We start from the raw sequence: 13,985 nt of genomic DNA, 5'->3' as shown, positions 1-13,985 counted from the left end.
CTCCAGCTCCTATTGTCTATTGTCTATCAGAGCCCCACATGGGAAAGTCCGGAGGTGAATTTATTTCAACTTGTGATGTCATATCAGTGGTAAAAAAAAACAGTTTTTGGATCTTTTTGGTTTTTGGAACTTTGGATACAAGATAATCAACTTGTACCAGACATTAGCAGATTGCAAAGTGGCACAAATATGAAATAAAATTCAAATAGATATCATTTTAATGAATTCATAAAGGGAGGAATGTTCTTTGAATAATTCATCTCGACTTGACTTGATGCAGGTGGTATTGACTTGATGGTTCAGTGGGAAGATATCTCTTTGACAATGAGTATTTTATCGGAACAGAACTGTCAGTGCAGTTTAAAAAAGATCAGGTCACCTACAGAAGGCATGATCTCCAGGGTAAGACATAGATGTCACAAATTGAGGTAAAAATTCTGGAACTTTTCAAAAGCCATTGAGTTCCGCTGGTGAAGTGGAAGGGAGATAAGATGAAAACTGGACTTCTTTGAACAAAAGACAGATATGGGGGTGTACGCAAATCATTGAAAATCTTTGGCCATGCTGAGAAAACAAAGAATAAAACATTTGGGTACCTTCCAACCAAATGGCATTGACATCAACTTCTCCAGTTTTCTTTAAAGGCTTTCCCTAAGTGTCTCCCTATCCCTCCGCCTCTTTTCTTCCATCTCCCCACCCTCTTCCCTTCTGTCTCTATTCAGAGAGCTACCTCCTACCCATAATCACCTCTCCACTTTTTTCTCTTCTACCCTCCCACCCTATATCCACCTATAACCACTTGCCTGTAACTCTGAGCTCCTCCCCCTGCCTCTTCATCTCTCCTCTCCGACCCACGACCTTTATATTCAGGCACCTGTCTGTCATTTGCACATACTGTGACAAAGGCCTCAGACCCACAATGTTGGTGACCCTTAACTTCCTAAAGAAGCTATGTGACCTGCTGAATTTCTCCAGTACTTTTGTGTGCTGCAAAATAAAAATCAAGGGTAAATCAGGATTATTTAATGAGGTAGAGAGTAATCAAAGAGAGCCACAATGAGCTTTTATGTAAAACTGAACTGACTACTAATGCAGTTTTGTGTCCAATTCTTGGCAGCACACATTGAAAAAAAGTGAGGGCTTCAAGAGAATGTGAAAGGTGATTCCAAGCAGAAGTGATTGAATTTGCAAGATAGTTCAGTGAAGTTGAGTGAAGCTAAAAAGGTTGCAAAGGGTGTAATAGGATATTTAAAATAATGAAGGCTCTGGACACTGTAAATAAAGAGGAGGGGTAAAGAACTGAGGTACTTTGAATGGAGGTAACATCCCAAAAGTGACATTTGATTTGTTTTAAATTTGGACATATAGCACGGTAACAAGCCAATTCACCCTACGAGTCTGTGCCGCCCGATTTACACCCCATTAACCTAAACCCCGGTATGTTTTTGATGGATGGGAGGAAACCAAAGCCCCCAGAGAAAATCTACGCAGTCACGGAGAGAACGTACAAACTCCTTACAGACAGCGCGAGATTTGAACTCCGTTCCGGCCCTGATCACTGGTGCTGTAAAGGTGTTGCGCTAACTACTACCACCAACTGAGATGAGCCACCCACGTCATGATGAAAGTATTTGTACAGAGCAAGCAGATAGGATCAAGGTTACATGGACTAGAAAGGATTATTGAGGCAGATTCAATCAATATGTAGGATAAATGCTTGACAGGGAAACAAATTACAATGCTGTGGGGAGAGTGCAATGGAATGGGCCTCTATGGATTGATCTTGCAAACATCTGGCAGATTAAATGGGTAAATAGGCTTCCTTCTGTCATGTAACTTCTTGCACTGATATGACCAAATTAAGTGTCCTCATCCTTTTCCTATCCACTCACCTCCCACTTTAAGTAACCCCTCTGCCATCGTTGCTCTGTGGTTAGTAAGGGATCGGTTCAGGTGGGACGTGAGTGGGAAGGGAAGGTTGAGAATCACTGCTCTAGACCCAATTGTTACTGAAATATTTTGCTTGAGAAAATTTGCCATTGGCCCATTTCCTTTGGAGTTAAGAAACCGTGCACATCACGAGTCAAATAGATACAATTAAAACAGTGGTTTTCAACCTTTTTCTTTCCGCCCACATAACACCTGAAGCGATCCCTTACTAATCACAGAGCACCTATGGCATAGGGAATATTTAGCGTGGGATGTGAGTGGAAAGAAAAAGGTTGAGAATCACTGGCCTACATCATTTGTTTTTATATCTGCAATCTTCCATAAATAAGAAACATTTCATTGAGATTTTTACTGTAAAATTTTGATAAACCGATTAGGCTCATTTTTTAAAAGTTTCTTTATGAAATTAAGTCCATTGTTAGATAAATTTTGTTAAATGTTCACATAACCAGGGAAGAAATAATTGGTGAGGCAATTACTAGTCCTTATTTTCTCAAATAAGATGCAATTATAGATAAAATAAATAGTATTCTTTACCAATTCAATAGATTATATTAAACAAGGCAAAAGTTTTTAGCATTAAATACGAAAACTAAGATTGCTTTCTCACAAGGTGCTGTCTCAAAGGCCTCCAAATTTACATAATCAAGGTTTCCAATGTTTATTGGTCAACCTTGAAATGTGCTGGCACATGGTGGCACTATATGCCACTGCAATTGGTGCTGGTATCTCTCACCTCCAAGGATCTTGGTTCAATCCTGATCTTCGGTGCTGTGGAAATTGCTCATTTCTCTGTAATTGTCTGGAGTGCAGCCATTCCATTGCATTACATAAGTGTGTTAATGGGTTAATTGACTGTTGCCAGTAACCCTTCAATGTAGGTAACAAGCAAAATAATTAAAGGGGAAATAGGGGTATGTGAGGGAGAGTATGTTGCAGGGCAAAGTGAAATGAGTAGAGGGGTAATGGGAATGATGAGATAGCTCTGCTGGGAGAAAGTATGAACCAGGTTCAACAGCCTCTCTGTGTCATGACAAGTGTAAATCAATCATTAGAAAAGCAACAATTACCTGATACCATTATCTCTGCCACAAGTGTAGATCTTGGCTGGAGCTCGGGCATGATCTTATCTTCAATGAAACCGGCAGTGGAGGAGCTGCCTTCAGACTTGAAGAGGTTTGCATCTTGTACCTCAGGGGTTGATAATGTATTCACCTTGGCAGAAAATGTAATTCTAGGATCTGTCAGCAAAAGGGGGACACGGGTGAAAAACAATCCTCTAGATCAGTGGACTTGTCAGCCACAAACGAGCCTGCAGCTGACGTGGACATTACTCCTCCATAAATCTTCGTCCGCGAAGCCAAGCCAAAGAAAGATCAGTGGTACTCAACCTTTTTCTTTCCACTCACATCCCACTTTAAGTACTTCCTATGCTATTGGTGCTCTGTGATTAGTAAGGGATTGCTTAATGTGGTAAGTGGGTGGGGAAAAAAGTTGAGAACCACTGCTCTTGACCCAATTGTTACTGAAATATTTTGCTGGAGAAAAAATTGTCATTGGCCCACTTCCTTTGGAGTTACAAAACCATGCACATAACGAGTCAATCAGGTACGATTAAAACAGTGGTTTTCAAACCTTTTCTTTCTACTCCCCTATGCCATAGGGATTACTTAAGCCTCATCAAAGACTCTTTGCGGGCTCACAGGGAAGTGGAGCACCGCTTCATCAGATTGGTTGCACTTCGGTCCCCAAAATGCATGGGGTTGGTTGGTGAATTGGATGGAATGGGTTTCATGGGGCGGATGGCTGCATCATTAATATTAAAATATGATCTGAAATTTTACTGTCAAATATATAAATGCAATACACAGATACACCAAAACTTTTATTTGCTGCAGGAAATACAAGTGTGTAAACTACACCAATGACCAACTGAATATATTAAATTACCATGAGGCAGGAAAAAAATAAATGTAAAAGGATAGATAAATAAGTTATAATTTTTAAAAAAATCTGTTGATTGCCTTTAAGCTTTTGATCACTTGTTTGGAGCAGCTTTCTGTGCAATGAACAACGCAGCACCCTTTTTCTCCACTAAAAGTTTCACCTGCTCATAGTCTGAACCTTGTGAAAGGAGTGGCATTAATGAGGACATCAAATATATCCCTGCAGGCATTTCATTGTTCCTTGAGAGCTTCAAGCAATTCCTCTGTGACAAATTCCTGTGTCAAATTTGGATCGGAATGAGAATCCATGGAAGGAGAGAGAATTCCACAGCTCTGACGCCTGCAGAGAATTTTGTTCCAATGTAGTGCTATCGATCAACCTCATTAGACAGAGAGTTGTGATTAATAGGCTTTAATTACACTAAGACATCTCACATGTGGCTGACCCAGTTCTGAGGGAGGTAGTAATAGCCTTTATAGGGATTTCCAGGAGGGAGGAATCACAGGTTCAGGGGGTGGGTCAGCCCATACAGTAAGTACATACAGTGGCTGCACCACATTCACTCCTTCTTTTGAAACAAAGTCCAGCAGGGTGATATGATTCAATGTTTGTTACAGGTTCAGCCTGTCCGGTGGTCTCATCTGTCGCTGTGACCGTCGTAAGGTTTGTTGTGGTTCAGCTTCCCAGACAGTATCTTGCGCGGTAGGCCGTGCCTCTGGTGGCTGGGGGGGTGGTTAGTAGAACCATGGGGTTGCTTGGTCTGGGGTTGGGGCGCTGTGTCGGGTGCAGTTAGTGGGGTCGGTTAACTGGGGTTACCATGGGGCATGTTGATTGGTTGGTTGAGGGATCCACTGCATGCACCAGGTCTCGGAGGGAAACCATGTCCTGCTGCCCATCCTGGTACTCCACATAAATGTATTGTGTATTTGCGTGGAGGAGGCAGACCTTCTTGACCAGAGAGTCAGTCTTGTGGCATCTGGTATGCCTATTGAGCAGGATGGGCCCAGGGGTCATCAGCCAGGATGGCAGTATGGTTCTCAATGCCAACTTCCTGGGGAAGGAAAAGAGTCTTTCAATGTGGTGTCACATTAGTAGTGGTACAGAGGAGAGATCTGATGGCATGGAGCACCTCAGAGAGGATGTCTTGCCACCGGGAGATGGTTAAGCCTTTCCACCTGAGGGCTAGGAGGTCTGCCTTCAAGACGGTGGCATTCTCCCTTTCTATCTGGCTGTTCCCCCAGGGATTCTAACCTGTGGTCCTGCTCGTGGCTAGGCCCTTGGACAGCAGGTACTGGCATTGCTCATCACTCATAAACAAGGATCCCCAGTCACTGTGGATATAGCAGGGTTATCCAAACAGAGTGACTATGCTGCGCAGTGACTTTATGACTGTGACTGTGGTCATGTCCAGGCAAGGGTTAGGGAAGGGAAAGCGGCAGTATTCGTTAATGATATTCGGGAAGTATATACTCAGGAATTATATGTGTTGATGGATGGGAGGGGGCACTTGAGTCTATACTCAGCAGCTCAAAGGGTCAGGTGGCTTTGATGAGGTGGGTTTTGTCTGGCTGATAGAATTGGGTTTACACTCGACATAGACTGGGCAGCTCTTTGTTAGCTCCCTGATATCCTCATCTGAGTAAGGGAGGTTATGGACACTAACGAATTGGTAGAGCCTGGTGACCCTGGGATGGCAGAGGTTGTTGTGGAGGACTTGGAGTCAGTCCAACTGCATGTTGGTACATGTCCCGCAGGTCAGGGCATCAGAAGGCTCGTTGAGCTTCCCAGGCTGGTACAAGATCTCGTAGTTGTAGGTAGATAGCTCAATTCTCCACCTTAGGATCGCACACAACTTCCACTATGGCCTGGGCCTCCTTTTTGATGGCTGAGTGCCAAAGTTCAGGGCCCTGGAGGGTTTGGGAAAAGAAAGCCTGCCTGCCTGTTTAAGCGTGGCAGCCAGGGCAAAGTTTAATGCATCATTCACCACCTGGAAGGGGATGGGCTTCTGCCGACAGGGCAAAGGTGGTAGATTTGACCAAGGGGATGGGCTTTGTCTGCATAATTCAGGACCCACTAAGCATAATACTAAAAGAAGTCCAAGCACCTTTACAGGGCCTTGAGGGTATGGAGCAATGGGAGTTCCAACAGGTAATGCATGCAGTCAGGGTCGGGCCCAGTGACGCTATTCTCCACCACGCGACCCAGAATGGCCAACCGTGAAGTACTGAGCTTGCATTTCTTTTGGTTATATGTTAAGTTGAGGCTTTTGGTTGTCTGGAGAAATTTCTGCAAGTTAGCTTCATGATCCTGCTTGTCATGTCCGCAGATGTCCCTCTGGAAGATGGAGACCCCCATTGGTGACCCTGAAAGGGTCCCAGAGGAAGTGATAGAAGCAGCCATCTGTGAAAGCAGTCTACAGGCTTTCTTCCAGATGGATCAAAAGTTGGTGGTAGGCCAATTTGAGGTCAATGGTTGAGAAAGCCCAGTACTGGGCGATCTCGTTCACCATGTCGGAGATGTAGGGAGTGGGTAGGCATTCAGCTGGGTGAAACAGTTTATGATCTAGTTGTAGTTGATAACCATGCAGTGTTTCTCTCCTCTCTTAATAACCACCACCTGTGCTCTCCAGGGGCTGGTGCTGGGTTCTAAGATCCCCTCTGTCACGGTACAGCAGCCGTGGATCTTAGTCGAGTGGGATTTGGAGGCCTGGGAAACTTTACATTTTGCTGGGGTTACCTCGAGGGAGTAGTACTGTGTCCAGATAAATGAACCTCTCCGTGCTCCCTGTATCAAATAGACAGATGCAACCATTTACCTCACTGTTCATCATGGCCCTGGCCAATTGATGTGGGTTGTCCTGATCCAGGGTAATCAAGGCCAGCGACTGGTTCCTGTCTGAGTTGCTGCTGTAGATTTGGTTCTGGGGCCCCCCTCCAAGATGATTGCCTCATGTCGTGCATGCGGTGCTTCTCCTTGCTGCCGGAATTGGTGCCATTCCATTTTGCCACCCCCATGGTCCCGCCAAGCTGTTTCCTGTGACCGGAAGTGGCGCTGTAGGTGAAGTTGAAAGAGGTGCAGTCCAAGATGGTGGTGATACCCGGCAGCACACGATGCTGCTGGAAGGGGGTTGGGACCTCTACACTTCCCATAGTGTCCCTTGTACCAGCAGGCAGAGCATGTAGCATTTTGGACTGGGCAGTTCTTTCGGGGATGCTTCTCATGTCCACAGAAGTAGCACTTCAGGTGCTCGATAGCGGCGGTGGTGACTTGGGACCTCACATCCCAAGATGGCGTCACCTGAGCTCCCCACATGGTGGCTGCATTCCCCGAAAAAAAGACCTATGCATTCAGCTGCGTTGTCTCAAGTGCTTTAGCCTGGTTGATTACTTCTTGCAGGCTTCGATTGCCCTTTACCAGACGTCTCTGTCTGATGTGATCAGATTTAAATCCAGCCACACATGCATCGCTTATTAGGCCTTTTAGATGAAACTTCTCTGCATTCGCAGGTTCGCTCCAGCTCCCAGAGGACCCTCATGCATTCATCAACTGACTCAGCAGGTGCGTGTCTATGATTGTCCAGGAGAAATTTGGCGTAGATGATGTTTGTCGGGGACCGATACTGTTTCTGCAGGAGTTTCATTGCAGCTGAGTAAATAGTGCAGTCCCTTGACATCTGGAAAATATGGTGGCCATCCTGAGTGAAGAGTAGATTTCGTTTGTCTTCTTCACTCTGCATCTTGTTGTGTCTCATGAGGCAGTGCAGCCATACATCGAAGTTGATGGAGGCCTCCTTATATTTAGGGTCGGTATCCAGTTTATCCACCTGCATTGCCTTGTCCATGGCCCAAAAATTTAAGGTGATTAAATTGTAGCGCTATCGATCAACCACATTGGACAGAGAGTTGTGATTAAGAGGCTTTAATCACCTTAAGACATCAACACATCTCATGCGTTGCTGGTCTGGTTCCAAGGCCAGTACTGAGGGAGGAGTTTGGGTGTAACAGCCTTTATAAGGATTTCCAGGAGGGAAGAGTCACAGGTTCAGGGGCAGGTCAGCTCATGCAGCACGTACATACAGTGGTTGCAGCACAAGCATTTAAGCCACCTCTTGTCAAGCTCTGTTTTTAGTAGCCTGGTGGGTACTCTGTCCCTCAAAGGCATCCCAGCACTTCTCACATGCAAGGATTTCCACATCTCTTCCATAGAACTTGGTGCTCTCTACTTTATGCCAGCCATAAAATGTGTGTTGGGGGCATGTCATTAAGGGTTGGAGTGTTGACAACAGAATTTAATTGAGCTTAGTTGTATCAGGAACCACAGAGGTCCAATTTAAATACTCATTTCTGGGTGTAAACAAGACAACAATATACAGTGTCCTCCACAGTGCTTGGGATAGACACTTTTTCCTTTATTTGCCCTTGTGCTCTACAGTTTTAAATTTGTAATCAAACAATTAACTTGCAATTAAAGTACACATTCCAGATTTTATTAAAAGGTACTTGTGTATATTTTGGTAGAAATTACAGCACTTTTTATACATCAACCCCACATTTTAGGGCACCATAATATCTGAGATATTTAATGTATATTTAAATAGTCATGTTCAGTACTTTGTTGCATATCCCTTACATGAAATGATTGCTTGAAGTCTGCTATACATAGCATCACCAGGTGCTGAGTATCTTCTCTAGCGATGTTCTGCTAGGCCTGTACTGCAGCCATCTTCAGCTCCTGCTTGATCCAGGGGCTTGTCCCCTTAGATTTTCTCTTCAGCACATGGAAGGCATGCTCAATTGGATTTAGATTTGGTGACTGACTTGGCCATTCAAGAATTTTCCAATTTTTAGCTTTGAAAAACTCTTTTGTTGCTTTAACAATATGTTGAGGATCATGGTTTTGCTGTAGGCTGAAGCTCTGTCCAATGAGTTTGGATGCATTTGCTCAACTTGAGCAAATAAGATGTTTGTATACACCTCAGAATTCATTTCGCTACTGCCACCAGCAGTTGTATCATCAATGAATATCAATGCGCCAGTACCTGTTGCAGCCGTTCATGCCCAGGACCTAACACCCCCACCAGCATGTTTCACAGATAAAGCAGTATGCTTTGGGTCTTGGGCAGTTCCTTTATGCCTCCATACTTTGCTCTTGCCATAACTCCGATATTGAATAATCTTTGTCTCATCTGTCCACAAGACTTTTTTTTTTCCCGAATTCTGCAGGCTCTTTTAATTATTTCTTGGCAAACTGTAATCTGACCATCCTGTCTCTGTGGCCAACTAGTGGTTTGCATCTTCCAGTGTAGCCTCTGTATTTGTGTTCATGAAATCTTCCGTTGATTGTAGTTGTTGACACATCCACACCTGCCTCCTGAAGAGTGTTCCTGATCTGTCAGAGAGGGGTTTGGGGATTTTTCTTCACTACAATGAGAATTCCGTCATCCGTAGTGGAGATCTTCCTTGACCTACCAGTCCTTTTGCAATTACTGAGCTCACCAATACTCTCTTTCTTCTTAATGATGTTCCAAACAGTTGATTTTGGTAATCCTAAGGTTTGGGTGATATTTTGAACTATTTTATTCTTGGTTTATCAGCTTCATAATGGCTTCTTTGTTTTTCATTGGCACAACTCTGGTCCTTATGTTGAAAAATGGCAAGTACAGACTGAAAAATGTAGAAGCAAGCCTAGCTCTCTTATATCTCTACCAATGAAGCAATTAAACATACCTGAGTTATTACAAACACAATGGTGCCATTAAATGGAAGAATTATGTTTAAAAATTGCTGTAATATGTACATAGTTAAACCAAAATATATAAAAATAACATTGGAATGTGCACTTTAATCACATGTGAATTGTTTGATTACAGTTTTAATTACAGGGTCAAATAAAAGGAAAAAAATGTCTTTGTCCCAAACATTATGGCAGGCACTTTATATGTAAAGGATGAAGGAAAGGACAGGATTAGACAGATGTGATATGGAACTAGGGACGTAGCACATGCAGAGCAAACAGTTTCTAAATCTTTGGATGCTCCATATGCTTCACAGCCAGTCAAGTACTTTGGAAATATAGCCACTGGTCACCAGCATCCACATCTATGTGAAATGCCAAACAACCTTCTTCCATAATTTTAACTTAAATTCTGATACTGATTGAAGTCTCCATTTAATATTATGTTGAGCGAAATCAGAGTTGAATGTAAAATCAGATCTTGTTTGTTTCAGATTTGATTCCGGTTGTTTGACAGATTTGTTTAAATTGGGAAAATCAATAATTGTCACATTAAAAAATTCTTGTTATTGGAACTGAAAATATCAGTTTGATTAACTTTAAACTGCTCGTCCCTCTGTCCAACTAGCCTGATGAATTTACCTGGTTTGGCCATTGGATGAACTACAGCAATTGATGAAGGTCTTCGCATATTGCCTCGGAGTCTCACTCTGTTGTGACCAGTCCTCTTATCCACTCTCATTAAAGAAGGTTTACTCCAGTCTGTAAACCAAACGTGATCTTCAAATACTGCTACATCAAACGGATGTCCCGCTGAAGAAGGGGGGAAATGTGCAAACATTTACAAGAATTGTTCGCTTCCTGTCACCGATAAGAAAATAACGTACAACTTTATTGTTAAAAAAGCCTCACCTACTTCATTCTGTGCAAGTATCCTGCGGTTGAATCCATGTAGATCTGACATCTCAATAACGGAGCGCTTGGTATCACACCAGTACAGTTTATCCGATTGGTAGTCTATAGTTATTCCACTGGGCCAAACAAGATTACTGCTGATAATAACCAAACGGTTGTCACCTTCCAGGGAAGAACTTTCTATTCTGGGTCTAGTTCCACATGCTGTCCAGAAGAGTCTCCTTTATTAAATGAAATAATACACAACAAACTATTGAAAGTTTACTTCAATTATTACATAATTCCATTATTAATCGAGATGTCTGCATTCTAATTAATAACTGAATTAGACAGCTCAGAAATATTTTACATCAAACATCCTTGGTCTTCTCCTCCAGCTCTATTTTGACAGAATGAGAAGAAGATGAAATGAACTGACCCAGTGTGTAAAAGTAGAAGACACATTTTTCTTGTTTATTTTCATTGTGTGATGACATTGTTTAATCTATCGTATATGTTGAATGTTTAGTGGGTGGGGAGTGGGGTGGGAAGGAGGGAGGGAAGGGAGGGGGGAAAAGGGGGAGAAAATTATACTGTGTATATTCAAGAGGGAAATGTCTGTGTATTTTGGTCAATATGGTTCATAGTATGAAAAAAAAATTTAAAAAACATCTTTGGTCTTAAGCTGTCATGGATTTATCAACATGCATAAGTTTTTAAAAGGTAATGGTGGCATCATTTAAGCAAGCACATAAAATTATATTTGTCATTTCTTTAATTATGAGTAAAGAAATCTATGGCAGTTAAAAAGCTACAGACAGCTAACCTTCTGAGGAATGGAGGAATATGGTGAAATACAGGCTTAAACATCTCTATCAGATGACAAAGATAGAAGTGTGCGTGCAGCAAATATGTAAAAAAATAAAATGCTGGAGGAACTTGGCAGGACATGCAGTTAAAGATACATAACCAATGTTTCAGGCCTGCAAATCATGTTCAATTACTGTATTAAAGCAGGTTTTCTTTAAGATTTGGACTGTAAAGCATTTATAGTGTATGTTAATGAGCTTACAACTACTATTATTAACACGATGGATACCCTGTTCCTAAAAAAGCAGAAGAAACTTGCATGGAAAGTTAAGATTAACCAGTGGGCCTCCATATAGCATTTGACTAGCAAACTTTCTGTTCCCCAGGTCAGATTGATTCTGTGACAAGAATTACTTTGCATCTCCCTCCATTACATAAATTCCTCAGAGCACTTGCCATCTCTGCCCAGCTTTGTAGGAAGTCACGACTGCCAGTCTATGTGCATTGGCAATGAATGGCCATGGCCACATTCTTGAATGCCCAGAGATGCCTCAATCACGTGGCAATAGGTTGAACGCAATCAGGAAGAGATTATTACTGATTCGTTTTGTACCATTTTGGAGACATTTACCAAAATGTCACTCATTTTAATTCTCTGGAAATATTTTGCTTCTGTTTTCAGATAATATTCGACAGGGGCTCATTTTGAATGCAAGTGAGTTGCACTAATCTATGCACTGGAATAGCTAGCTTCGCTTATGTTTATGACCTGATTCACTTATTAAATTTTATATTGCATTCTTTTCTTTGCTGTCATTTTTTTGGGTGTTTAATGAGGCTAACGGTAATAATGACACTAGTGGCATATTTGGATCAAATATCCTTGTTCACTCTTTCAACAAAATCCAGTTACCCATGTACAACACTATTTTTAAATAATTGTGAGGAACTATTTTATAGTCTGTGAAATGAACTGTTCACAGACGCCCACTGGGTGCATTTTTAAGGAGAGAATTGGAAGATGTGTGAACTATTGGAGAATAATTTTCTGGCTTTGTTCCATATTAGCATCTTCTCAATATACTCCAATCAACACAACAATGTCAGAGTTGTACAGCACAGAAATGGGCCCTTCAGTTTCTCACATCCACACTATCATTTTCATCATCTACTGTATACTTAGCCCATTTGTCCATATTAGAATTCTATCTTTCAATGATCTTCCCACTTAAATACAGTCACAATGTGATTGTACCTGACTCGACTATCACCTCAGGCAGAAAGTTCCAGGTTAAAAAAACCCAATTCCCATCAAATCTTCTTTAAAACTCCTTCCTCTTACCTCAAAGCTTCGGCATATTTTATTCCATGGGGAAAAAAATTGATTATCTACTCTTTCTATGTTTCTTATAGCTTCACATAATTCTATCAGATCTCTTCTCAGCCTCCTTCCCTCCATGAGAGCAAACCTAGCCTACCAATCTGATGTCATAACTAAAGTCCTCCAATCTAGGCAACATCCTGGTGAATCATCTGTTCCGTTATTTCAGTTATTTCCTTCTGGGAGTGTAACGACCAGAACAGCATGGAGTTCAGGTGCAGTCTAACTAGTATTTTGTAAAGAGGAAACATAATGTCTCAACTTTCACCTTCTATGCCCCAATCTATGAAAACAAGCCTGTCATATACCTTCTTCAGCACCCTATTGATCTGTGTTGCAATTTTCAGAAAACTACAGATGAGTCTTTATTCATAGACCGTAGAAGGTTGAGGGGGGATTTGATAGAGGTATAGAAACTTATGAGGGGACTAGATAGAGTAGATGTGAATAGGCTCTTCCCCTTGAGGATAGGTGAGATTGGAACAAGGGGTCATGGTTAAGGGTTAGGGGCAAAACTTTAGATGTAACATAAAAAGGAAGCTTCTTCACTCAGAGAGTGGTGGCTGAGTGGAATGACCTTCTGAAAAAGGTGGCTGCAGCAGGGTTAATTTTGTCATTTAAAAGAAGGTTGGATGAGTATATGGATGTGAGGGGATTGGAGGGTTATGGGCAGGGAGCAAGTAGGTGGGACTAGAGGAGTTCACTTAAATCGATGCAGACTAGAGGGGCCGATTTGGCCTGTTTCCGTACTGTAATTGTTATATGGTTATACGAGAACTACAGATAGTAGTTCATCTGTTCATCAGCCTTTCTTATACCCTACCATTTACTTGTATCTCTAGCAAGTGTATATGTCCTATCACTATTCAACTTCCCAACCTGCATCAACTGGGACTTGTTCCGTTTCCAAACTTCCATCCACCCATTGCTCTGATGCACTCAATTATGGTTTTCAGACTGCAGGCATGTAACGGCACAATCAAGGAATTTTGCTGCTACACGGGCAGTCTAAAAAGGGACATGCAGGAATTTTGAGTCCATTCCTGTACTGTGATTTATCCTGCGGGTCCCCCTACAACTTTTTGGTGGAAGCCTGTAGTGTAAATCGTACCAGAAAAATTCATGGGCGGTCATCCACTCTACTGCATGTCCAACCACCAGGACTGTTGCACTCATGTACTTGTAGTCTAAAAAGGCACCCCATGCAATTATGTTAATTTTTTTCAGTGATTTTCCTGACATTGCAGCCTAAAACCATTAATGTGGCTCC

At 42.2% G+C, this 13,985-nt stretch overlaps 1 protein-coding gene across 6 annotated transcripts in view; it reads right to left on the bottom strand.

Annotated features, from left to right (window-relative positions):
• Nucleotides 1-13,985, bottom strand: part of egf (epidermal growth factor) — a 122,342-nt gene that overhangs the window by 25,057 nt on the left and 83,300 nt on the right. For all 6 annotated transcript variants that reach the window (XM_069926168.1, XM_069926172.1, XM_069926170.1 and 3 more), the window contains 3 exons: nt 10,543-10,766; nt 10,273-10,443; nt 3,021-3,191 (listed from right to left, as the gene is read on the bottom strand). In XM_069926168.1, the coding sequence (XP_069782269.1) occupies nt 3,021-3,191; nt 10,273-10,443; nt 10,543-10,766 (566 nt within the window). The remainder of the gene's footprint in view (nt 1-3,020; nt 3,192-10,272; nt 10,444-10,542; nt 10,767-13,985) is intronic.

Source organism: Narcine bancroftii, chromosome 3 (genome assembly GCF_036971445.1).
Source record: "Narcine bancroftii isolate sNarBan1 chromosome 3, sNarBan1.hap1, whole genome shotgun sequence".
In the NCBI taxonomy this organism is placed as follows: domain Eukaryota; kingdom Metazoa; phylum Chordata; class Chondrichthyes; order Torpediniformes; family Narcinidae; genus Narcine; species Narcine bancroftii.
The sequence above is the reverse complement of the archived record's forward strand: the minus strand, read 5'-3'. Positions and strand labels throughout refer to the sequence as shown.